The sequence below is a fragment of the Cervus canadensis genome, chromosome 18, assembly GCF_019320065.1.
Source record: "Cervus canadensis isolate Bull #8, Minnesota chromosome 18, ASM1932006v1, whole genome shotgun sequence".
Classification (NCBI taxonomy): Eukaryota; Metazoa; Chordata; class Mammalia; order Artiodactyla; family Cervidae; genus Cervus; species Cervus canadensis.
Window position 1 is genome coordinate 55629781 of NC_057403.1, and position 25856 is coordinate 55655636.

At 44.2% G+C, this 25856-nt stretch overlaps 2 protein-coding genes across 3 annotated transcripts in view; one reads left to right on the forward strand and one right to left on the reverse strand.

The window, feature by feature from the left end:
* Positions 1-25856, reverse strand: part of CDH13 (cadherin 13) — a 980233-nt gene that overhangs the window by 648309 nt on the left and 306068 nt on the right. The gene's annotated exons all lie outside the window — the stretch shown is intronic.
* LOC122420463 (heterogeneous nuclear ribonucleoprotein A3-like) lies at positions 21036-22282 on the forward strand. Its single transcript, XM_043435591.1, has one exon. It carries the CDS (start codon positions 21036-21038, stop codon positions 21804-21806), a length of 771 nt encoding a protein of 256 aa, XP_043291526.1. The 3' UTR covers positions 21807-22282.

Consider the following 25856-nt stretch of genomic DNA (forward strand, 5'->3'; position numbering starts at 1 on the left):
AAAATCCCTAAAATCACATTTAATTTTTGTGTTTATGTGTATTATTCTGCAGATATGGAATACTTTCTATTCAAGTATCAATAAGTGCTAAAAATTAATTTGTCATAGGACATGAGAAACTTCTCTTAACTTATAGGAGAGGATAACAGCCCAATAACAGGGTCTAGATGGGGAAATTGAAAGTGGTAGCAGATATTTGATTGAACAATGTCCAAGCACAGGTTAAGAGTAGATGGAGTCAAGGGTATACCCCTGGCAAAAAAGTCTAATCTGAAGATATTATTTACTCTTCTATCATCAATTTCTATTATCACCAAGAGGATAAGTTGTTCAAGAAAAAATAAATCACTCTAAACAAAAACAAAACAAAATTTAGGAAAGAACAGCATTAAATTACATCTCTGCCTATTTCTGAATGATAGAAATACTTTAAAAAAATTCTTTTTTCACTATTTTCCAAAATATCTTCAACTAATATATGCTAATTTTAAAATCACATGAGACATAAGTTGCTCTTAAAATCAATACATTAATGCAATTAAAATAATTCTAGGGAAAACAATTCATGATACAAGCAAAATGGGTTTCTCCAAAGAAGATTGCTGTGTCAGAATATAAAGAGCACTGGGCTCAAGGGACAAATGTAGACAATACTCAAGAGGTAGAAAGGACAGGATTTCATCAGCCTGGAAGATGAGCTGGCTTTACGATTGTTGACGATAGTTCATGACACCCCATCCTGAGACTATTTCCTCATCTGTGATATGGAACACTGATGCCTTCCACGTAGAATTTCTAAGTAGGTTACATGGATTATTTAGATGAGTGGATATTTAATAAATGCACATTCTTCAGGTTCTCTAGGTATCAGTGACACCTTAACTGACATCATTGTCCTGATAAGAACTGTGGCTAATAGTCTTTATCTATACTTCACCTTTTAAAGGTGATCTAGAAAATTACAGTGACTATTTTAATGATATGCAGAAATTTATTTTAGATACCAGGTAGAATAATGGGAAAAACCTGAACTTCTATGTTGGGTAGTAGTTATTTAGTCCCTAAGTTGTGTCCAACTCTTAGTGATCCTATGGACTGAAGCCGGCCAGGCTCCTCTGTCCATGGGATTTCCGTGGCAAGAATACTGGATTACATTGCCATTTCCTTCTCCAGGGGATCTTCCTGACCCAGGGATCAAACCCAGGTCTCCTGCATTGCAGGCAGATTCTTTACCACTGCGCCACAGGTGGTTCGGTAGATTGGAGCTTAAATACCAATTCTTCTGTGTATAAACTATGTTAATTGTAAACAAACCTGCTGAACCTCAATATCATCATCTGTAAAACAGAGATAACACTTGGGCTCAGGCTTGCTGTGAGGATTTATTGAGATTAACATTAAATGAGAGACTGGGACAGGATTGGGTGAGATGAGTGAGCAAGTCGTACAAGTGTCTGAACTTTAAAATGTTGATGTCTTGTTTACCATTTTTTGTATTAATTTTTGTTATAAAATATTGCATTAAGTATTATGTGTTTTGATTGAGTTTTTTGGTATCCCTTCCTAAATGTTGTGCCCTATGAAAATACCTCATTTGCCTCATCTTAGTCATGGCCCCAAAGCTGACAATTACTCAATGTGTAAAAAACACTGCAGTGAGCACTTTAACTCTCCACATTTGCCTGTAAGTAAACGGTTAGCCGGTGCCATACCTACAGGGAGTTGTCATCACCACCACCATCATTATTAATGTCACTGTCATCATTGCCATCACCATTGTAATCATTTACTATGATTCTCTGAGTCACCTTAACTAAATTTCATAATATTTCTGAGTTGCAGCTCCCTAACATTTATCACGAGGCTACCAATGCCTCCTTATAAGGTGTAAAAGTTAAGCAAGGTTGTTTTAGTTGTTGCTGTCATTAGTATTACTGTTGATTCCAGTGTACGATCTGCCTCCACAGAAAAGCCAGTGAGTGTCAGCTAAGAAATCAGATGGCTCTAATGATCGTGGAGACCAGTCAGGAAGGGCAATAGGGCAGGGACACTCTGTCCTAGACTGGCTTTTATAAGGCTGCCTAACGTTTTCACACAAAGCAACACACACTGTTCTCAGAACTGGCATGTCCATACTCGTAAAGCTCGGTGCTGTTCCAGTTCAGGAAACTGATGAGTCACTGGGAAGGGGGAGGGGGTTACTTTGTATTGCATGTGTGTTTTCCTACAGTTTTGACTATTCCTCAAATATTTTTAGATATATAATAGGAAAAGAATATGGTAACCTCCTAGTTATTGCCCCACCTGGAAAACCTCAAGTCACTAATTGCCTTTTTTTCCTAAAATGGAAGCGTTATTTCATCAGCCCAAAGATTCCATTTTCCTTTGCTATGCTTTGCTCTGTTAGTCTTTTAATCCTGTAAGCTACAACCACATAAACAAACAAGGGGGAAAACAGGGAGATGAAAACTCTTCAGGTTCATCCAATTTTGAATCCCACTTGACAAACACAGCGGTACATGGTTTTGATAAAGGCTGTGAGGATTGTGATTTGACCTTCCTCTTGCCACTGTGTGAAATGTAAACACGGTGTGTTTTCTCATAATTAAAATATATTGATTCCCCAGAAGCCTACAGGGGGGCTGGGTAATCTTTCTTCTCAATGGGTACAGCATGATCCCTTAGTCACCTAGTTGCAGCCAATCAGAAGGAAGCCATAATAGGCTGATGTGGCTTTGTACTTCAGCAAGTTGTATAATGTGGGGCGGGGCGGGGGGGAAGTAGCACTTCTATTTTTGGAAACAGGTGTGCTTTTTAGGGCACACTGTTGTATTGTAATAGGAGACCACAAGATTCAGTGGTTTAAAGCAACAAAGAAGTGACTTTCTCCCTCGTATCACAGTCTGGGCTGGTGGTCCAGAATTGGAATAGTGGCCTGATGGGTGTTGGGGGTCCATCTTGTTACCGTGCCATCTCCAGCATGTGCCCCTCATGGCTTAACTGAAAATAACTTACTGCCATGTCTGCCTTCTGGCTGGAAGGGAGGGGGGAAAGAGGGAGGGAGAACACGTTTCTTTCCTTTTAAGGGCATTACCTGAAATGCACACCTCATGGGTGTTCACGCCTCAGTGGCCATCACCTGGTTGTATAGCCATACCTGGCAAAGGTGGCTGGAAGAGTTAGTTGTTAGCTGGATGATCACGTCCCTGGCTAAAACTGCTACTACTATTGGAAAAGCGGGGCTTCCCTTATGGCTCAGCTGGTAAAGAATCCACTTGCAATGTGGGAAACCTGGGTTGGGAAGATCCCCTGGAGAAGGGAAAGGCTACCTACTCCAGTATTCAGAATTCCATAGACTGGATAGTCCATGGGGTTGCAAAGAGTCGGACACGACTGAGCAACTTTCACTTTTTCATTGGAAAAGGGAGCATAGATATAGTGGGAATCTCTAGGAGTTCCAGCTAGAGTTGAGTTGAATGAGTATTTGCTCAAGAAGAGAGAGGGGGGTTCCTGATCTGGGGTCTCCATTCTCAGACATCTTGGTTTTGTGATAATCGATGGTGTTGATAAAAATTATGAAAATAAACATAGGAGCAGCTAACATTTACTGATTTCTTGTCTCACCCCTCTCTGGAGTACCCTGGGAACATGATGTGATTTTATCTTCATGATAATCCTATTGAATCAGTAGTATAATTACCCCAGTTTACCCATGAAGAAACTGAGATACATTCAGTTCAGAAACTTGTCCAAGGTCATGCAAGGAAGCTGTAGCCAAGTGGAACCTAAACCCATGTGTTTCTACTTCCAAAGTATTCTATTAACCACTTGGTTTAGATGCTAATGGTGGTCTGAAATGGTTCAATATATCAAAACACTGAACTAAACTGCAAACTCTTCCATAACCAGAGTATCTGAATTAGCTATAAGATGTTTGTTTGGGGCTTCAGTTGAATTTAGATTGGTCCTTCCATTTGTCAAAGACTAACAAGAGTTTTTGACCCTGACACAAACCTCAATTAATCTTCAAAAAGTAAAAAAATGAATGAATGCCTGTTTATTAAACGCAATTTGTTTGGCATATAAGCTCCTTCCAAACATGGCTTCCAGAGTGAGGGGAAATACACAAAGGCATCAGTAGTTAAGTAAAGCTGGAAAAAGAGGATTTAAAGACTTCACAGTGCAGGGCCTGTGCTGACAGAAAGAGCTGGACGGGAGGTCTCTGAGCATCCCTAAGGGAAGGGGGTGGGGCTCAGGCACCCCGATGAAGCTCAGGGCACTGACTCTGAGCAACAAGGAACCTGGGTCAGTCAAATGCTCACACTGTGTACAGAGCTACGGTGGGGGAGTCAGAGGTGTGGTCTCCAGGGTCAGGCCTCCCTGACCAAGAACTGAACGGAACAGCTAAGCCAGCTAGCGTGATGCCCACAGGGTGGATGCCGAGGCGCAGCTGCTGTGGTCTTCATGCAGCAGCACCCAGAGATACTGGGGAAGGGATAGGACTCGAGCATCCCTTCCCTCCCCACAAACAGATGGGTAATTAGACAGAGGCCAGAGCCAGATGCTGCACTTCCCCCGAGACCAGCACCGGAGGGAATGGGCTGGCTCTGCAGAAGGTACTTCCGCTCCAGAAAAGGGATGTCATGTCAGAAAAAGAACCAGGGCTTCAGGGTTTCTTGGAGGGAGGGGTGACAGGCTTTATCCTTTGCCAGCCCCTCTCTGGGCTAAGCGAGTGCTGCCCTTGAGGCGATCTCCTCTGAGCAGAACCCTGCCTACAGACATTTCAGGAAAACCAGCTTGTTAGAACCCGTTGATGTCTGTTCTGCTAGTGTCTGTTTCCAGGCCCTGTTTTCTATGTTTTACAGTACAATGATACAGACGTTTCCCCTGATGTGAGAAGAAACGCTCAAGTAAATCAGAGTTGAGAAGCAGCTTCCTCTGAACTATGAGCCACGGTCTAACACAACATGCCTTTGAAGATGATTCAGCTGCAATTGTTTTCTATTAATCTAAAATTAGTTCTTGTGGGAAAAGTCCTCCGATTTCACCCGAAACACTGCTTTGCAATGATGATGGGTTTTGGCTTGACAACAAGGATGACAAGGAAGTCTAAGATCAATTTCTAGAATCTGCACAGAGTCAGTTACATGCCTCTCTCTCCCTGGCCCTCTATTTTTTTGTTTGTTTTTTTTCAGCCGAGTCAAAAGCCAGCATTGGCTGAGACCTGCAACTATTTAAATCAGTAGTGACAGGGTAATGAGTGCAGCGTTTGTAGGATGTAAAATGCTCTCCTGATCTGAGGATCGGTGGTTTAAGCACTGCCGGTGCACTCTGGTAAGAGATTCCCAAGGCACGTGGAGGGGGGGAAACAGACTGCCCTTGGGGCATAAGATGTAAAATTAGCCCACAAAGAAGAGTCCTCCTGCAAGGTAAACAGCAGGAAAGAGATCCCAAGACTAGGTTGTAGACAGTTATTGAGTCAACTGTATTAAATTAGCTAAGAACCAGTGTGTGAATTAGAAAACAGGGCCAGGGAAGACTTGAAAAAAGAAGAAAATGTGGGCCTGGCCCATGCTAAGTTCTGTTCAAAGAAGACCCCTCTTCAGACCACTAGACTTTGCTAGTCTTGGGGAAGATGGACAAATAAAGTGGTGTCAGCCAGAGGGCATTAAATCTCAGAACCCAAGTTCTTCTTTGTACAAGGTCATGAATAATCAGTGCCCTACCTCTATTAATGATTTGATTATTACCCAGGCTGAACAAATTTTCTGTCCTCTAAATTCCTGCCTGTTATTGTTTACTTTACTTATGGGGTTAATTAATTATTATTTTCCTTATTTCAAAGTAAATGTTAATCTCCTATACAATAAGAACTGCAGTGTAGCACAACCTTTTTTCCCCCTATATATAACCCCCTCTGCACCTCACACTGAATTAAGCAGTTGCTTTAAAAAAAGGTATTTGTAGGTTGCTAAATCAGATCATGCAAACATTCAGGTAGAACTTTTTGACACAGGGGCTGTAGTTCTGGAATACTGGGAACTGTGGCCTCTTAGAACATTAGACTATCTTTAAGGATCCACCTCCCACCCCGCAACTAGCCCCTCAACTAGTTCTATGACAGACCTCTCCAAGTACAGAACAAAGTCCCACTTATATGGCAGTCAAACCTGAAGATTTTCTTTCCACATATAGGTACTTAGCCCTAATTGCATGTACCACAATCTCCAGTGAATGGAGTCTTTAAAAAAAAGTATATTTTCCAAACAAGCATCCCAGGTGATCCTCATATACAGTAAAGTTTGAAAACTACCAATTTCAAGCCAAGCTCCTCATTTCACAAAGAACTGAAATTTAAACAGGAGATGTATCCACCTACAACTGATGTATCCTCATCTAGTTTGTGACAAAGTCTACACAAGAACGTACTTTTGTGTTTCATGAACACCTGCCTGATAACATTCTGAAGTTTATCAGTTCCTACTATAGAAATTAGGACCTTAAGGAAACCCACCACTGAAGTTCCTCTTCCATAACGCTCTTCCATCCTCCAGTGCCCCTTTCCTGCCCCTTTTCATGAAAATGTACTTTTATTATATTAAATGCTTCAGCTACAATTGGCTTCCTCATCCCTTTCTGATACTTTTGTATAGCTGTACACTATATTCTTTTTGAGTAAGCTAAAATTCTCCAGTAAATTTGTACAGCCCTCCACTTACATCCTAGATAATGATATTTATGGGTTTATTAAATTGGCAGAATTAAAATTTTAAATTTCTCCTTCCCTCTTCCTCTACTGGATCAAGACTGAGACTGGCTGTGCTCAAACATCTAATTCCCCGCACTGATGGACAGTTATGTCATGACTGGCATCAGCAGTCCTTTGAATAGCCATGTGCCATGTTCAACATCCGTCCACCTCAGCCCCCACTCCCAGATGATGCTCTGTCCCTCGATAGCTCATTTCAGCCACCTGCATACCACAGAAAGAATGTTTATAAATTACGCCCTGGAGGTGGCTGTGGGAAGAGGGACTTGAGTGGACTGGGAAGTTTGTAAGTGCAAAAACAGACTTGAGAGGAGCAGGAAAGAGACAAAAGTCAGGGTGGAACATAGTCTTGCAGGAGGTGGTATCTGAAGTAAGGAGATGAAATTTGAAGATGAACCCATATAATGTTGACTGACCAAGAGCAAAACTGCTTCTTCTGCTAACAAGGGGTGCATGGAGAGGAAAGTATATTAAAATACATATTTTTGAAAACACATGGTTTTTGCCTTAAATGTCTCTCAGTAGTAAAAACCCAAATTATGGCAAATATGACCCATGTAATAGCTAACAAGAGTGTGTGGTCAGTTTTTCAGATGATTGGTGGCTATAGTGAGCTACTGATGAATGTGTTGCTATTCGTGTGAAAAGGTTTGCTTAGAGAATGGGAAACTGGGAGGGAAAGAACACTGGTAGAATGCAATGGAGCTTCCCAGTACAATTAAATCCCCACCCTTGAAAAAAAGAAATCTATGACTTATGCTTAAATCTCTGATGAAGACACTAAAGAGACGTTTTGAAATGGTGTGCCAGTTACCACCCTGAAGACCTTCAGAAGCCCAGGGTGCAAGGTGGGATGATTCCCCCAGATGAGAGACCAGGCACACCCACTTCTGGACTGTATCAAGCCAAGGATGGTATGGACATGGCAGAAATGCCCCACTGCTTCCTCCAGCCCCATCTATGGGAGGCGCCATTACTGCCCTCTTTTCCAATGAGATCAACGTGGCTTCAGAGTTGTTCTCAAAGCAGGACCAGTGACTGGTGCTGGCAAATGAAATAAAGGTTATCTTTTATTCTAGCCAACAGATGTATTGGCCTTGAGGCTGAAATCTGGTAAGAGACTCAATTTTAAAAAGGCATGAGAACTTCTTGGCTTCCTTTGTTATTGTTAATATCATGCAAGTGACTTGAAATCCTGAGAAAGTGCAGGAGGAACCCTGGTGAATCCTCTCTTGTGACGGGCAGGAAGGAGCAAAAACCACAGAAACATATTCCTGTTTCCTCACTGCTGACTCATTCCAAGGGAAGCAGCAGGAATATGCCATCTTCCTGGAAATGAAGTCTATAGGTCTTTTCTGGAACCCTTGCTTTTCTACAGAACAAAAGGCTGTCCATTCCAAAGGTGAACTTTGGAAATGTTTCATTTGACAGTGATTTGCAGTTGGCTTCTTAACTTTCAGATACAAGGGATTGGAGCTGGGAAGAAGAAGAAAAACTGTGTATGAGGGGAGGAATATGAATACAGAGGAAGAAAAAATCATGATGCATTCCAGTGTACATTCACTGCAGAAGAGGGCAGTAAGGATATTCCCTTGTACGGGCTGAAATGAGATCACAGGCTGACAAGAAAGGAGCTGGGCCTCAAATCCTTGGAGACAGGAAAAGGCCCTTGAGAAGAGCTGGTCAAGGAAGATGTGATGGGGGCGGGGTGTGAAGAAGAGAAATTTGCTCAACAGCTGGATAGAGAGCAGGGCCTGGAGAGAATTTATATAATTGGATCCCAGGGATTTTAACAAGGGCAGTTCCATTCAGACACTAGGGCTTTCAACTAAATTCTAAATGTAAATCACAATGCTTGGTTAGAGAGAAAACTGGCCAGGAGGGGGATAAAAGTGAATCAATTCTAAGTAGATGGGTTAAGCTAGGAGAGCTAGTTTAAGTACAAAAAGGACACAGTATTCTGATCATAACATGAATGCTGAGAAATACTCTGTGTAATAAAAAAAGAAGTAAGTCCATGACATTACTGGCTGATCGAGCCTAGTCTTTCTTGAGGCCTTTTCTTTTTTCAACTGCTTACACTGCTAAGTTTCAGGTACAGGTTGAATATTCATTTGCTCCCTCCCTCATTCATTCTTCATTTTCTTTCTTCCTCTCTCTCATCGACCTGGAATTTATCTAAATGTGGGCATACTTGCTTTACAACGGTGTGCTGGTTTCTGCTATAGAGCAAAGTGAATCAGCCGTATGCACACGTACACCACCTCCCTCTGGTCTTCCCTCCCGCCCCCAGTCCCAGCCTTCTAGATCCCCGCAGAGCACTGAGCTGCACCCCCTGCGCTATACTGCAGGCTCCTATTAGCCATCTATTCTCCACCCACATGTACACGTCGTCTCAATCTCCCAACGCATCCCAGCCTCCCTTACCCCCAGCCCTGTGTCCACACGGCCATTCTCCCCATCTCCTTCTCTACTCCTGCATTGCAAATAGGTTTCTCTATACCATTTTTTCAGATCCCACATGCATGTATTAATATTTGGTATTTGTTTTTCTCTTTCTTACGTACTTCCCTCTGTATCACAGATTCTAGGTCCATCCACATCTCTAAACATGACCCAATTTCATTCCTTTTTAAAAGCTCTATGTTTTCTGGGCAATTGTAAAGCTCATCCTAGATTTCGATTTCAAAATAACTTAGCTGCTTCACTATTTAATTCATTCATCAGTCAGTTTGTTATCTAAGATCACAAGGCTCGCTTAGGTCCTACTGCCCAGAGCCTGCAGCACCAGAGATAAAAAGAGGAATGAGACAGTGGGGGCCTCAAGGAGCTGATCACCCACCCGGTAACGGTCTCATCTGAGGTCATTTCTGTCTTTGCCTCTCACCTCCGAGCATTTCCTTTCCTGTGTGACATAGAAATTTACTGAGCAAGCATCCAATTTTAATCTTGAATTTGCTCTTGTTTATCTGCTCTCTTTCTGAACATTTCCAGCTTTGCTAGAAGCTTCCATGTTCTTCTAGCTCTGTCCCCATAGGTCCAGCCTCCAGCTTCTCTACCTGACGTCAGGGTCACCAGTCCTATCTCCTGTTCTCCAGTGACTTGCAGAGAAAAACACCATTCCTTCTACTCTCCTTACTTTGGAGGACTCTAACCTGTTTCTTTCTCTAGAAATAGCTCCTTACATTTGAAAGAAAACACACACACACAGAGCACTTTTATTGCTACAGTTTTGGCCCAGCTGCCTTGGGTTCCCATCAATCTTCAGTGATTTAAGGAATAGGGTTGTCACTACAAGATATTAAAAACAAAAATCAAAAACTAGCTCTGCCTTATTGGGGGTGGGGCAGTGCCCTGTTCTGGCAGGAACGGTCTGCTGGTTGAGACACCCTGCTGGCAGCGAGTGGCAGGAAACGATGAGATGAAGGGCTGTTGGCTCATCAGATTGTGACGAACACTTCAGAGGGAGGAAGACCTCTGTGCTCTGGAGAGAGGTTATCGTTTCAGATCACAGGACTAGGCATCATCCCAAAGAGGGATGGGGCAGAGGGACACAAAGTCCTCAAGTCTGCCTCTGTGTGGCAGTGGAATCCCGCAGAGAGATGCAGCCACCGGGAATCCCTTGCTCGTCCTTCACCATTCTTTGTGACTGAAACAGTGAAGAGCCGTGTGAAAAAGAAGCCCCCATGTCTCTTGGCTAATTTGTGCCAAAAAGAGGCAGCAGGCCCTAAGATCTCTGTCCAACAGATTGAAAGATGGCTAATTAACTCAATAGAATCCTTCTGTTGGGAGAGTTTAAGGGGAAAAAGACAAAGGGAAAAAGAAGCCAAGTGTGAATAAAGACTGAGAAGCTGAATCATGAGGGTGGTGATGGCCACTGTGGAGGGAGCAAGGGAGGCAGCATCTGAGGAAAAGCAGGGTGGCTGGAATGCTTCTGGGTGACTCATTTGTTTCTTCTTTCGAAAAACATTTACTGGATGGACATTTTTGTACCAGACACTTTGCTGGGTGCTGTTGGTTCATGAAAAGCAAGTTACTAAGTCCTAATTCTGTCAAAAGCTAAGGGTGTCTGATGGGACCTTACATGGTCTGTGTGATGTTCTGATAGATTTAAATCACCAAAACCACCTAGTCTGCCCTACACAAATGCAACGTACTAATTAATTAAAATGTAAAAGAACTAGGGGATTTGGAGCTCCAGGTATGGTAGAATGACATATGGCCCAAATTCTTACAGCTGAGCTTAGCCTTGTGACCTGTATGACCAATAAGAGCAACTGGCTATGATGCAAGCACAGGCCTGAGATGCAGCCCCAAGGCTGGGCTTGCCTCTTGCATTTCTACTCTAACCAGAAGAATGAGAGACACAGGGAACAGAAATAAGTCCTCCCCCACCACAGTCCAGCACTAAACCCGGCAGTTTAGATCAACCACATCCGAGATGACCCTCAGATGCATGGGCAAGAAATAAATGCTTGCTGTGATAAAGCACTACCATTTTGAGGTACTTTTGACCCTGAGGGCACTGAAAATCTGAGAGATCTGGTGAGCTAAAGAGTCTATAAAGGGATTTTGTGACCATGGACTTCATATATTTATGATGGAAACGGTAGCTATTAGAAAATGAAAGCAAGAATGGGTGTTTCCAACAAAGCGCTCTTGTTCTCCTTGGATCAAAGGTCAAAGGCTTGCCATCAAACACAGTGGAAGTCAGTTCTGGGATTCACTCTGGTCCCCCAGTGTCGTAGAGGCTCAGACGTGCCAACAGAAAAACTCACATCATCAAGAGAACATCACTAACATCTACAGAGTGTGTGGCTGGATTCTAACCTGGGCTCTAATTGTATTGATACATTGTTGCATTTTGTCCTACAGCAACTCTATAATATGTATGAGAGAAATTGGCCACCTCATGCAAAGAGTTGACTCATTGGAAAAGACCCTGATGCTGGGAGGGATTGGGGGCAGGAGGAGACGGGGACGACAGAGGATGAGATGGCTGGATGGTATCACCGACTCAATGGGCATGAGTTTGAGTAAACTCCGAGAGTTGGTGATGGACAGGGAGGCCTGGTGTGCTGCGGTTCATGGGGTCGCAAAGAGTCGGACACGATTGAGCGACTGAACTGAACTGAACTGAATGTCCACACTTCAGAAAGGAGAGAGAAGTTCACAGATGATAAGGGTCTTGCCCAAGATCTCACACACGGGATGTGACAAATCCTTCTTAACCCCAGAGACTCTACAAAATTTGTACACTTATCTCTGGAGGGCCTGTGTGAGATTTCTTCTGGACGGGAAATGAAGAGGAAAGCTGGGGAAACATCTAATGAATACAGAGTCATCCAAACACCATTTAGTATCTTCATTGGAGCCATCTGACTATAAAATTGATGGTACTTTATTTTTTCCTCCAAAACTCACTACCAAATCTTGATTATTTCAAGATCTCTGAGTTCTGCCTTCCCTACAGAATAGGATGAATCATCCTCTAACTTCTCTTTGCTGTAATAGAGATGCATTTCAACTTCCCCTCCTCTATATTCCAAAAAAAGTTCTCCAAAGGTCTGAAAGATACTAGATGCTAGAGTTCTATGGACACCGGTGTGTCCTACAGAAGTCAAGCAACACTGGGATCAAAGGGCTTATTACATTTTACTTCTGTAAGGATTCCTTTCCAACACTTGGGAAAAACAGAGCAAATAATATGAGTTGCTGACCTTATTCAACAGGAATAGATTTGGAATGTGACGTTCCTGATCTCAGTAAGTCAACACTTCCGTGCATGCTGCCTTTCTATCACCAGAAAAGGTTGAGCATGCAGAGGAGGAGGGGAAATAAAGACACAGATGTTCTGGATTCACAAGTTAATAATCGGGAATATTGTAGATGTTGGAGAGTTGTGACAACTGCACTCTAAGCCCCAGGGTAAAAGCAGTGATTATAACATTAGCTAATAGTTATTAAGCAGATACATGTTCTAAGCTCTGAGCAAGGTGCTTTACACAGATGTGTTATAGCAGAGTTCTCACAAAAACATTCTCAATAAATTTCCTGGTTTAAATTTCATCTCTACCTCTTACTAGCTGTGCAACCCTTAACAAGTTATTTAACCTCAGCTTTTTCATCTGTAAAATGGGAATCTGAGTTGAACCTCATTCAGAGAGTTGTTAGGAATACACGAACTAATAAAGTGCTTGAAACAGTGACTGGCACACAGCAAGTTGAATATGAGTGGTTAGCTATCATATCAGCCCATTGAATCACTTCAATAAATCTAGGAAATAGGTGCTATTGCCATCTTTATTTTATAGCTAAAACAAAACAAAACAAAACAAAAAATCATGAGGTTCTGGGAAATTGAGTAGCTTACTCAAGCTCACTCAGGAGATAAGTGGCAGAGCCAGAATGTAAACACATTTCTATTAGATTCTGATCTATATGTTCTTGAGCACATTAAAGCAAATAAACACACTTCTGATAGCATAGAGTATTTCCAATGTGAAGACCTGGTGAACTGTATCTAAAATCTGGGGTGTTGCTGCTGAATACAGAGGTGTGGTGTCCAGACTACACTGGCCAATAGGATTGCAAGGGAAATGATCTGTTGTAGTTTAAACCAGTTTCCTACTCCCCTTCCCTTGAGATCCTGATTTAGAACATTGTGGTGTTTTTTAATGGTTCCCTGGTGATTCAGACAATCCACCACATTTGGAACCTACTGGAATAGGGCACTCTCATGCTGCTGAATCACTCAGATCTCTGGTATGGAAAGTCTTACGGGCTGCCCAGTCCAGCTTCCCACCCATGGCTGGAAGCCCGTGTCTCTGGCAGATGTGACTCAAAGCTATGAGGTCTGTACAGGAAAAGTCCTCTTTACATGAACCCAGGTCTACTTTCACCCACTGTTCCTCTGGTTGGAAGCTGAGAGAACAAATCCATTCCCCATCACAGTTAGTTCCTGGAGGGAGGGGGTGGGGGGATGGTGCACAGAGTGGACGAGGGTAGATTCATTCAGACAGACATGCTCTGAAGTGAGCACAGAGTGGACGAGGGTAGAGACAGACATGCTCTGAAGTGAGGCACGGATTTGTCCCCACTGTTCAGGGTATGCAGGGCCCTTCCCTCATACACATGTTCCTGCTGAATGGCTCCAAAATCTCCAGTCAATTAACTGTCAACTTATGTCAAGCATGACATCAGCTCACAGAAGCCCTGTCTCATGGATCCCTCTGTTGTTCCTAAAACATCTCATTTTCCTCCCACTTTCTCCTCCTGGTGCCAGGGAGCTTGCATTGTTTGAATACTCCCTTACTGGCTGTTGCAAATTCTCTGTGTCTGCCGGGAATCCAAGGAGCTGAACTTCACCATCAGGTCTTGGCCCTTTGACCCTCTAGCTCAGAACAGGGCATGTTAGCCCAGACCCATGAAAAGCAGATGCAAGGTGGGGTTCAAGACCAATGGCTTTATTAGGGAAACACCTGGTAAGAACATGCATAGGAAGCTGGGAGCACACGGGAAAGCCATCAGACTAAGCAGCAAGTCTGACTTGGAGTGACGGACAGAGGGATGGAAGGCTAGTAGAGGGGTCCTAGAGTCTAAGGAGGTGCCCTGCAACTAAAGGAGGCCCTGCAAGGTCCTAGGGGAGTCCCAGAGCAAAGGCCAGCTGTCAGATGAGTTCTAAGACTCCCAGGAACTGGTCTGCCTTAGCACCCCTGCCTTACTGAGTCATTTGTGAGAACTAATAAGAAGTACAACCTCAGCCCAAACATGGCCATGGACTTAAGAGCTCAGCAGCTGAAAATGTTGGCCAGTTATGCTCCTGTGGTTAGAGGTCTGGGATACATATTCTCATGGTTGCCACACTTAGTAAATGTTAACCGTCCCTGTTTAAAGGAGTATCTATCCTGCTCAGTTGATGGAGGTATCCACCAAACATTTTTTTACTTATTTCAACTCAAAGTGGACAGAAAGATTCCTCATTTTTCAACAAATATTGAGAAGTCTGGGCCATTCATAGAAGGAGCTTCACTAGGAGGAATAGATGCACTGGTTGTGGGAGTATGAAGAGTTGACTGTGTGGGACGCAGCCAGGAGAAGGTATCCTGAAATATGCTGGGGCAAAAGACCTGAATAAAGACTGGGACTGAGCTGAAATCAAAAAGGAAAATCTTCTTTGTGGAATTCAGAGTTGCAACCATAGAAATGCAGATGGTTGTCCCAAAGAAACTGCATAAAGACAGATTCTTGAAATGGAAAGATAGCAGTAGCAGAATAGTGGCCTCCCCAAACAGGGTCTATTCTAATCCCTGAAACCCATGACAGTGGAAAGTCCTATGGCAAAAGAAATTAGGGATACAGATAGAATTGAGGTTGCTAACCACCTGACCTTGAAATGGGAAGGTTACCATGGATTAATGGATTATCTGTGTAGGCCCAATGTAATAGTGAATGTCCTTGAGAGACAAAGGAAGATTTAAAGATGCTGCTGGTTTTAAAGATGGAAGGAAGAGTCATGAGTCAAGGAATGAAGGTAGCTCTAAAATTTGGGAAAGGCAAGAAAATTGATGTTCCACTACAGCCTCAAGAAGGAACTGGATAACACCTTGATTTTTGCCCAGTGAAACCTTTTTAGGACTTTTGATCTCCAGAACTAAGGTATCTTTTGTTGTTATTTTAATCCATTTAGCTTGTGCTAGCAGCCCACTCCAGTGTTCTTGCCTGGAGAATCCCAGAGACGGCAGAGCCTGGTGGGCTGCTATCTATGGGGTCACACAGAGTTGGACACGACTGAAGTGACTTAGCAGCAGCAGCAGCTTGTGCTAATTTGTCACACAAGCTTACACAACAGGAACTTAATACTGTTCTGATGCCAGAATCTTGAAAGAGAACTATAGATATTAATGGCATAAATTCTAATTTTCTAGGGGCTTTTATAAATGTTTTAAATCAATTCTCATATGTAACTCCACAGAGTGGGTATCATTATCCCCATTTTACAGATGAAGATGCCAGGACTAAAAGTTTAAAATAACTTGGCTAAGATCACACAGCTAACAAGTGCAAATTCTGAAAGTTGAATCAAGGAAATATGGCTTCATAGCTCATGTCCCTAAAAACAGCACTATACTTCCTTTTTCAGAATGGAAGGATGGCAAGAAACAGCCGTCAGACAGTAAGGGAGAAGGAGGGACTGAATGTTAAGCTACGGAATCTATGGGAGGACCAATTTTGAGACTGGGGTAAGAAAAGAAGAAAATATTATTAGAAGATGAAGCATGGGCTGTGCAATGGTCTAGACTAGGGAGCCAGCAGTGTAGCCTTTGAGAGACTTACTGTAATTGGGCAGAACAATCAGAAAGGTAGGTGCAGTGTTGCAGCACTGTATGTGGGGAGATATATTAAGAAATCAGAGTTTCCCCAAAAATGCAGAAAGTAGAATCAAACGGAAAAAAAAATTTTACATGGTTTGTTGTTTATGGGGCAAAAGATCTGAGTAAAGACTGGACTGAGCTGACATTAAAAAAGGAAAATCTTCCTTGTAGAATTCACAGTTGAAACCATAGAAATCCAGATGGTTGTCCAAAGAAGCTGTGTAAAGGCAGATTTTTGTAGCAGAAAGATAGTAGTAGTGGAATAGTGGTTTCTCTGAACAGCTGTATAATTATTTTTTCTTTTTGACAAAAAAGAAGAAAGGAAAATACTTGAAGGGGATGGAGAGAAAGGGAAATACAGAACAGATGGCCTTAAGATCTAAGGTTAAGTCTTAGCAAAAAAAGATGGTCCTTCCTCTGAGAGGAGAGGAGGAAGGCACACCCGGAGGGTGGAGAGGAGGATGAGGACGTTCATCCGGACCTCACTGGGTTCACCACCTCACCCTGCAGAGACGGGGTGTGGGAGAACACCTCAGGAGTGGATATTTGGAACTGGAATTGTGGTACGTGAGCTGGGGAACTGAGGAAAGAGGAATAAAGCGTGCTTCGGGGAACAAATTTATCAGGACACAAACTTTATTCACTAGAACTGAGGATTAATTTACCTTTGCGATATGCTGGTGAGAGGCAAAATGGAAGTATATTATTAGTTCCCTCCTTCTGAATGATTTTGAAGTGACTAAGTGAAAGTCTGTAACCAGCTCAATGGAAAACAACTCTGTAGAAATGGAGTCCCTTTTGAAAATTTCCCTCAGCCGATATGGCATGTAAGTCAGCCAATCACAGGAGGCTGAGCCTCTGATGACATTGCTTCCCAGGCTCCCAGCCTTCCTGTGTGCTGACATGACAGAATTTGGGGGAGGGGAAAAAAAAACATCAACTCATCAGTCGTGTATTGTCCTGAATCACTAACCAGAAAGCATCAGGAGGTTTTCAATACACTGGATTAAGGAGAGGAGCTGCCAACAGGAACTCCATGACAGAGACTTCAATGCAAACAGTTGTTCCCTTTTAGTGCTCATGAATGCCTGGCTGTGAAACAAACAAGCAAACAAACGTTTCTTGACTATTAGGAAGTCATGAGCATGAAACATGAGGACCAGAAAAGACGAGAAGGTTCATGGATACAGTTCATGAAGTCTGAGAGCTCTGGGGCTTTGCCTGGGCAAGACACTGAAACCAAAGTCTCAGCTCTTTCTATTCCAGAGCACAGAAACCACCCCCTACCTCCCTAGCTTGTTGGGGAGGATTAAGACAGATGTTTTTTACTGGGTTTTTACAGAATGAGCCCTCAAGTATCACATTTATACTCATTCTAACATACAGCACCCAGTCGTCAGAAGTATATAATCCATATGTTACTGAGCTGTCTTCAATGCGCCCATCTCAGGTCCAACACTTCAAATGACCGGCTCAGTCTGACCTCCTCCTCCCTTCTCCTTCATGAGGAATGGCCTTTGTGGACTCGGTCAACCTGCTCCCTGGTCCTCTGACCAATGGGCAAAACATATCGGAGAGGGACAAGAGGGAAGAAATGTGGGTTTTCACTCCTCTGCTCCCTCGTAGCTGGGACACTGAGGGTGGCTGTGTCTCTGAACTAAAAGTCTCCATGTCTGTGGGGTGGCCCCACACACTGGCTTATAGTCTGGCCCTGTCTGTGCCTCCCTGGGCAGGGGGCTCCCCTTTCTCAGCCAGGTTCCATCCTGCAGCCCCTGAAGGACACTGGACACACGGCTGAAACTCTACTTAGCCATCCAAGGGAGGGCAGGGCCACACAATCCAAAATGGAACGCAAGTTTGCAAACGGATTAACCTGATTGGTGCAGATGTCTTCAGGAACATTTGAAGGGTAGGTTCTTCAAATGTATTCCAGTCAGTTATTTATATGTTAAAAGATCCTTTAAGAGGAAAGATGTATTTTTTTCTCCCTTCTTGTCACTGCCTCATGGGGGGTGGGGGGGTCAGACTGCCCAGAATAGACATGGCCAAGACAGACCGACGGACCAAGGGGTTCACAGCCTCTTCTTAGAGCAGGCTACTGGCCTCACCTTGGCCACCTTGCCCACCCACTCATGGTCAGGCCTGAGGGAAGGAAATCCTGAGTCTTGGTGCCACGTGACCAGCCAGCTGAGCTGCAGGCGCTGTAATTTGTTCACAAACCAAACACTTGCTCAGTCCACTCTGTGTGCCCCGCACCATCCTTGGTTTTGGGGACAACACAACCTCAAAGGCCTCACTTGGGAGCTGAAGTGCCTGAGCGAGGGCAAATCCCGCCTTCATCGGCTACCACTTGTATGTCTGTAAACAGGTCTCAATCTCCACCTTCCTGAGTTGCCGCAGTTGTTCAATAAGCATTAGCGGTTCTCGTGTGATGTATTTTCTATAATGCAGTCAAAGACTTGGCACAGGGACGGGGTAATAGGCCAATAATCACTGTTTTAATCCATGATGAGAATGACTGGAGAAATGTCTAAAGTGCAGTTAAAGTGAAGGAAAGAGACGTATGACTCCAAGTTACCATGGAAGGTAATCCACACTCATTAATGGAGGGAAGAAGAGACAGTCGGGGACCCCAAGGAAGAAGAAACTGCCTGCACGCGGGCAAGTGAGAGAAGGCTTCAGAGGATGGTGAGTAAGTGGAGCTCCTGCTTGCTAGCTTCTTCAGAGCCCAGGCCCTTCAAAAGCCCGTCCCCGCTGGTCTGCCTCATCCGGAGCTCTTGCTTAATGAAGACTCTCCGACTGTCTCCTGAGTCATCCACTTTTCAACTCTCTGCAAATCTTATCTTGAAAAATGCCTTCCTTTCCTCCCTCATCAATGCCTTTGCATTTCTCTGTCACTTTGTTATTGGCCTTTGACCAGACGCTTTCATCTCTTCCCAACACAGAATCCTTACAGCCCTGTTTTCTGCTGTTTTTACAAACCCGATATACTGTCCTCTCCTGCATTATTTAGTGCTGAAAACTGAGGGAGGAGAGAGATCAGAAAAATATGGTGTGCCTAATTGCGTTTTGCCGTGAACAACCCTAAAAGGAGATCTCTGCTTTTCAGAGATGTGTGTGTGTGTGTGTGTGTGTGTGTGTGTGAAGGGAGAAATTGAGGAAGGGGGAGTTAACTTGAAATTAATAGATAAAATTATTTATATTTAAACATGTGAAAATTTATCTCAATATATTACTCTCCAAGAGGGAGAGCAAGGTCTGCAACGATACTGTAAATTCGGAAGGACTGATTTAAGAAAGGTAGGAAACTGTTTTAACTTAATAACTGTGGTAATGAGAATGTTGCTATCATTATTTATCGGGTGCTCGCTATTTACCATTTGCTCCGTGAGGACTTTGCATCGTGACCTCATAGAGCCCTCACAGCACAGCGGTCTGTGAGCAGGCAGTATCACTGTCCCTGTCACACACAGCAGAACAAAGAACGACAAGGCTCAGAGAGGCTTAGGCAGTCGCCCGACGTCACCCAGAGCTGCCCAGGCCTGGCTCTGACCACGACCCCTCCTCCCTCCTTGCTGTCTGAGGCTCTTCTCCAGGGAGGCCCCGAGCCCTGTGTCCTCAGGGGGGTACAGGTGTTGTCTCCACTTCTCCATGGAGGCCCCTGAGCGCCCTACCCTGAGTGTGTGATGACACACACAGCCCCCCGCCCCCCGCCACTGCCCCCAGACCAGCCAATCCAGCCACAGCAGCCGGGGGCTCGAGGCCACCCCATCCCCCTCTACCCACGTCACTCTGGGCAACCCCAGCTCTCCTTAATACTCATCTGCGCTTTATATCCATGAGACTAACAGAAATCAGACAGGTCACCTCATGAACAGCAAAAGGGGGTGTAGCCTGCGGCAGCTATTCGGGAGAGTAATCTAGCAACATCTCAAAACAAGTCTAGTCTTACCTTATGTCTACATGTCCTCCTGCTGCTGTAAGAAATTGCCACAAACTTTGTGGCTTAAAACAACAACAGTGCGTTACTGTACATCTCTGGAGGTTGGAAGTCTAGCAGAGGTCTCACAAGGCTAAAATCAAGGCGTTGGCAGGGCCGTGTTCCTTCTGGAGGTTCTAGAGGGGAGACTTGGGTTCGATCCCTGGGTGGGGAAGATTCCCCTGGAGAAGGGAAAGGCTACCCACTTCAGTATTCTGGCCTGGAGAATTCCATGAACTATACAGTCCATGGGGTCGCAAAGAGTCGGACATGACTGAGCTACTTTCACTTTCACTACACCTTCTTGCCGTTTCTGACTTCCAGAGGCCACCTGATTCCTTGACTAACGGCCCCTTCCTCCATCTTCAGAGCCAGCAGGGTGGTGTTTTCAAATCTCTGACTCTGACTCTTCTGCCTCTCCCTTCTCTCATAAGAACTTCTGTGATGACTCTGGACCCACCTGGAAAATTCAAGTTCATCTCCCCATCGCTTAAGATTCTTAATCACATCTGCAGAGTCCCTTTTGCCCTGCCAGGCAACACATTCACCCATTCTGGGGATTAGAAAGTAGACATCTTTGGAGGTGTTATTCTGCTTGCCATACCTGTGGCCCAATAACCGTATTCTTGCATATATATGATTCAAGGAACTTCTCACACTGATCCACAAATGAGTCATAAAATGTGCGACTGCAGAGTGAGTGGGTGTTGGGAACTGCAATGGATGCGCCACATGGAGACAGTGGAAAAGTGAAGTGTGAAGGGTGAGCAACCCATGGGAATAGAAAGAGATTACAGTAACAGCCTAGATGTTCCCACAAAAAATGCTTAATGAAGGAAGTTAAGAAATAAAATAAGGTATGGTAAGTAACACAGGATCATTTACATCAATTTAAAAACTAAATCCGCTCAAAATGGAGGTAAAACCGCCGCCCGGTCGCCCCCAGCCCGACTCCGGTCGTCGCCGCCGGCCCCGGGGGGAGGAGGGTCACGATCCCAAGGAACCAGAGCAGTTGAGAAAGCTGTTTATCGGGGGTCTGAGCTTTGAAACTACAGATGATAGCTTAAGAGAACATTTTGAGAAATGGGGCACACTTACTGATTGTGTGGTGATGAGAGACCCCCAAACAAAACGTTCCAGGGGCTCTGGTTTTGTGACTCACTCTTGTGTGGAAGAAGCGGATGCAGCAATGTTAGCTCGACCACACAAGGTTGATGGGTGTGTAGTGGAGCCAAAGAGAGCTGTTTCTAGAGAGGATTCTGTAAAGCCTGGTGCCCGTCTAACAGTGAAGAAAATTTTTGTTGGTGGTATTAAAGAAGATACAGAAGAATATAATTTGAGAGACTACTTTGAAAAGTATGGCAAGATTGAAACCATAGAAGTTATGGAAGACAGGCAGAGTGGAAAAAAGAGAGGATTTGCTTTTGTAACTTTTGATGATCATGATACAGTTGATAAAATTGTTGTTCAGAAATACCACACTATTAATGGGCATAATTGTGAAGTGAAAAAGGCCCTTTCTAAACAAGAGATGCAATCTGCTGGATCACAAAGAGGTCGTGGAGGTGGATCTGGCAACTTTATGGGTCGTGGAGGAAACTTTGGAGGTGGCGGAGGTAACTTTGGCCGTGGTGGAAACTTTGGTGGAAGAGGAGGCTATGGTGGTGGAGGTGGTGGCAGCTGAGGGAGTTTCGGAGGAGGTGACGGTGGATACAGTGGATTTGGAGGTGATGGTGGCAACTATGGCGGTGGTCCTGGTTATAGTAGTAGAGGAGGTTACGGTGGTGGTGGACCAGGATATGGAAACCAAGGTGGTGGATATGGTGGCGGTGGTGGAGGATATGATGGTTACAATGAAGGAGGAAATTTTGGAGGTAACTATGGTGGTGGTGGAAACTATAATGATTTTGGAAATTATAGTGGACAACAGCAATCAAATTATGGACCCATGAAAGGGGGTAGTTTTGGTGGAAGAAGCTCGGGCAGTCCCTATGGTGGTGGTTATGGATCTGGTGGTGGAAGTGGTGGATATGGTAGCAGAAGGTTCTAAAAACTCAGAAGAAAAGGGCTACAGTTCTTAGCAGGAGAGAGAGCGAGGAGTTGTCAGGAAAGCTGCAGGTTACTTTGAGACAGTCGTCCCAAATGTGTTAGAGGAACTGTGGCAGTAAAAATCTGCCACAGAAGGAACGATGATCCATAGTCAGAAAAGTTACTGCAGCTTAAACAGGAAACCCTTCTTGTTCAGGACTGTCATAGCCACAGTTTGCAAAAAGTGCAGCTATTGATTAACGCAATGTAGTGTCAATTAGATGTACATTCCTGAGGTCTTTTATCTGTTGTAGCTTTGTCTTTTTCTTTTTCTTTTCATTACATCAGGTATATTGCCCTGTAAATTGTGGTAGTGGTACTAGGAATAAAAAATTAAGGAATTTTTAACTTTTCAAAAAAAAAAAACTAAATCCATGGACATAAAATGGCAACATGTATTTTGCATGAGTATTATACAAGCAAAAAAAGACATTTGTATACATTGTCAGTGGCTGCCAGTAGGACTAGAGACGGGAATGGAGTGAGGTGGGTGAATAAAAGGAATAAAGGAGAATAAAGTAAAAGACTTGCTCCAACACCGCTTTCTCCATGAAGCCACCCTGCCTCCTCCAGCTCCCAAGTGGAGGTGCCCAGCTCTGAGGTGCCGATCTTTAGTGGAGTTCCTGCACACTGCCTTGCATTTGTCTTTCTGCATCTCTCGTCTCACCCTGAGCCTCTTGGAAACAGGGACTGCATCTGGTTTTCCTGTGTATCTCTGAAGTGTAACATAACGCCTGCCTTGCAGTGGGTACCTATTGTGTGTTTTGTTAAGTTGAATAGAGAAAAAACAAGACTTCTGGAGTGGGGTGTCTCATACGAGCTGACACGTAGAAAAAATTCTAAGGACACCCAAATGGGCTTTAAAGCTAAGCAGAAAGTTTAGAGCAGAAAGTTGAATTGTAAAGCCAGTTTCTTCAGGTAAGCAAAAGAGAAGGATGGCAAAGAGAATGTAGACTTCCTCAGCATCTGCTTCACCTCTAACTCAAGACAAAGTGCCAAGAAGAATGAGCATCAGAATGAAAATGCAGAGCTAACAGAAGGGAAAAGACACCTTATGTTGAGTCAAGGGTGTGGAAGGCTGCACCTAGTGGCTCTAAATAATTCCGTGCAGAAGAACAGGCGCGTACTGAGACAGGGCTTGGAAAAGCATCTCCAAATATTTCAAAAGTGGCAGTGGATTCTGCAATTCTATAATAAGACTGACATTGTTCAGGGTCAAAACTCCAGAACTGATCATTAAAGCAACGGTTTTAACACTTAAAAATAAAATAAAGGGGTGAACTTTAGAAGCCTGCAAGGGTTCATTAGAGTCTAGTTGTGCCTGAGTGACCTGATTTCCTTCGTGGACATTAAATGGCAAAAGACAGACTTGTAGTAGATCTTTTATCTAAATTTCAGCAAAGACTTTGATAAGCTCTTTTTTAGTGGTTTTGGGGACAAGGTAGCAGTCTGCCTTGGTAACCACTTCAATGGACGAACCCAAAATGGCATGATGCATGGAGTGTGCCAATCCTGATGGCTATTGCTAGAATAATACCACCACCCCTGGTAGTAAAAACGGCAGAGGTGAGCTGGATGCTTTCCATGTGATAGGCACTGTCCTTGGCAATTCACGGTTAGTCATTTTCTCCCCCCGCCCCATTAACTCCATGGGGAAGGAGCCATTTTATTCCACTTTGCATGTGAGGGGAGTGAGGTACACGCAGGAGAAATATCTTCCCCAGGTGCCATGGCTCCAGAGACTAAGCCAGCCCAGCATGTAATTCTGCTAATGAGCTTTTACACTAGATGTTAGATAATGCAATTGCAGAAATGGAATTCAGAAATGCAAGCACCTCTGCAGAAATGGAATAAACATTTCCCCTGACTTACTTCTCAACCATTCCCCGTTTCTCACCCAAACACAGCTCTCACACTCAGGGGTTTTCCTGCCTGATCCATTTCTCGATAACAGCTCTCTATGATGTAGCCTGCTCAGGGACTGTCTTCCTCCTTTGTATTGGTCTATTTCCCACACTCTTTTAACCTGTACTTAATCAGTGCCCTCTGAGTTTTGGCTTTGGGATTCAAGTTCACCTCCTGCTGCCCCTCCCCTAGATAGGCCTTCTGTTCCGAAATCCATCTATGCAAGGTGCTGTAAAGTACAAATCAGCTTACAGCCGGGTCTGAAAGTATGAGACTTTCTGGACTCGAGGGTTAATGCCTTAAACAACTACAGAGGCTTCATTCTCAAGTAATCCTCCGCAGAGCAGAGCAATCACTGCAAACAAAGCTAATGGTCATATGAAATCAATTGCTGCAAGACTGGGATTCAGCAGATACTCCCTGTTTAAATAGGATCTGGAAGAGGTAGCACCCAAGGGCACAAGATGCTTAGGGGGAAATAATCCAGCTGACTTAACTGTTCGTGCTTTTCAGATTTCATTCTTATCTAACTAGGACGATCTATTTTGCACTGTATTATTACTAAGAAGAAACCATTCGAATTCAGAGTTGAATCTGGGGAGGTGAGTTTATGTCACAGCTATAATCAGTTAGCCATTCGATGCACACTGGTTGAATACACGTCGGGAGTAACAAGGTCGAGCGGATGATGTTCAGGGTCTGGAGTCAGGGGGCTGGGACTTCGGTTCTGACTCTTTCATGCATGGACTGAATGGCCTCTACTCCTTAGTTTTTAAAATGCAGGTGCTGATACACACCCCACAGGGCTGTTATGAAGATTATGTTTGTCTCCTCCAGAAGCTGATCATGAAAGAGGTGCATGCGGTTTATTTGGGAAGTAAAGGGAGTACCTATAGGAATAGGAAATGAGATAAGGTAGGCAATGCAGCCGCCAAAGGTTTATCAATCAACTGTAGGTGGGGAAACAAGAGGCACATCTCTTGCTGGGGAATCCTGGAGCCCAGAGTTATGTCATCTGAGGGGTGAGGGAGCTGGGGTATTTATACACTAGCTCCTCTGGTCTGCTCCCAGGGCTGCGTGTTCCCTGGCAAGTCAATGAGGCCTGAAGCCGGGGAGTGATAAGAAGCAGGGATAGCGGCGGGGCGCCGGCTGTGTCTGTTGCAGACTGTGCAGCTACTCTGTGTGACGGCCCCAAGTTACTCCCTCATGCGGTCTACGTTTACAGAGCTCCAGAGAGGAGGGAACCCTGTGATGGACTGTGGGCAGAGGGAGTGAGTGACCTGCTCCTGTGATAATTTCACTGAGGTGTGAAAGGCAGACATCAGTTAACAGTGAAGAGGTAGGGAACCAGCAACAGAGTGATGGAAAATACAGCACTGGAACTCCAACTGTTACAAGCATCAGGGGGCACCCCTCTCTCCCCAGACAAGTAAGGTCTGGGTCCTTCAGGATATGCAGGCATTAGCCTGTGAAAATTAGGGATCTCTAAGGGAAGATGATTCAAACATTGAGAACCTCCTGAGCGGAGAGAGACTAAGAGCCAACAAACTATGGCCCCAGGGCAAAGTCCAGCCCAATTCCTATTTATGCAAATAAAATTTTATTGCAACACAGCCACACTGTGTGGTGGGGGCTTTCTCCACACAGCGGCAGAGCAGAGCAGCTGCAAGAGACATTCTATCGCCCACAATGCCTACCTGGCCCTTCGATGAAAAAGGTTTGCTGACCTCTGGTTTATATT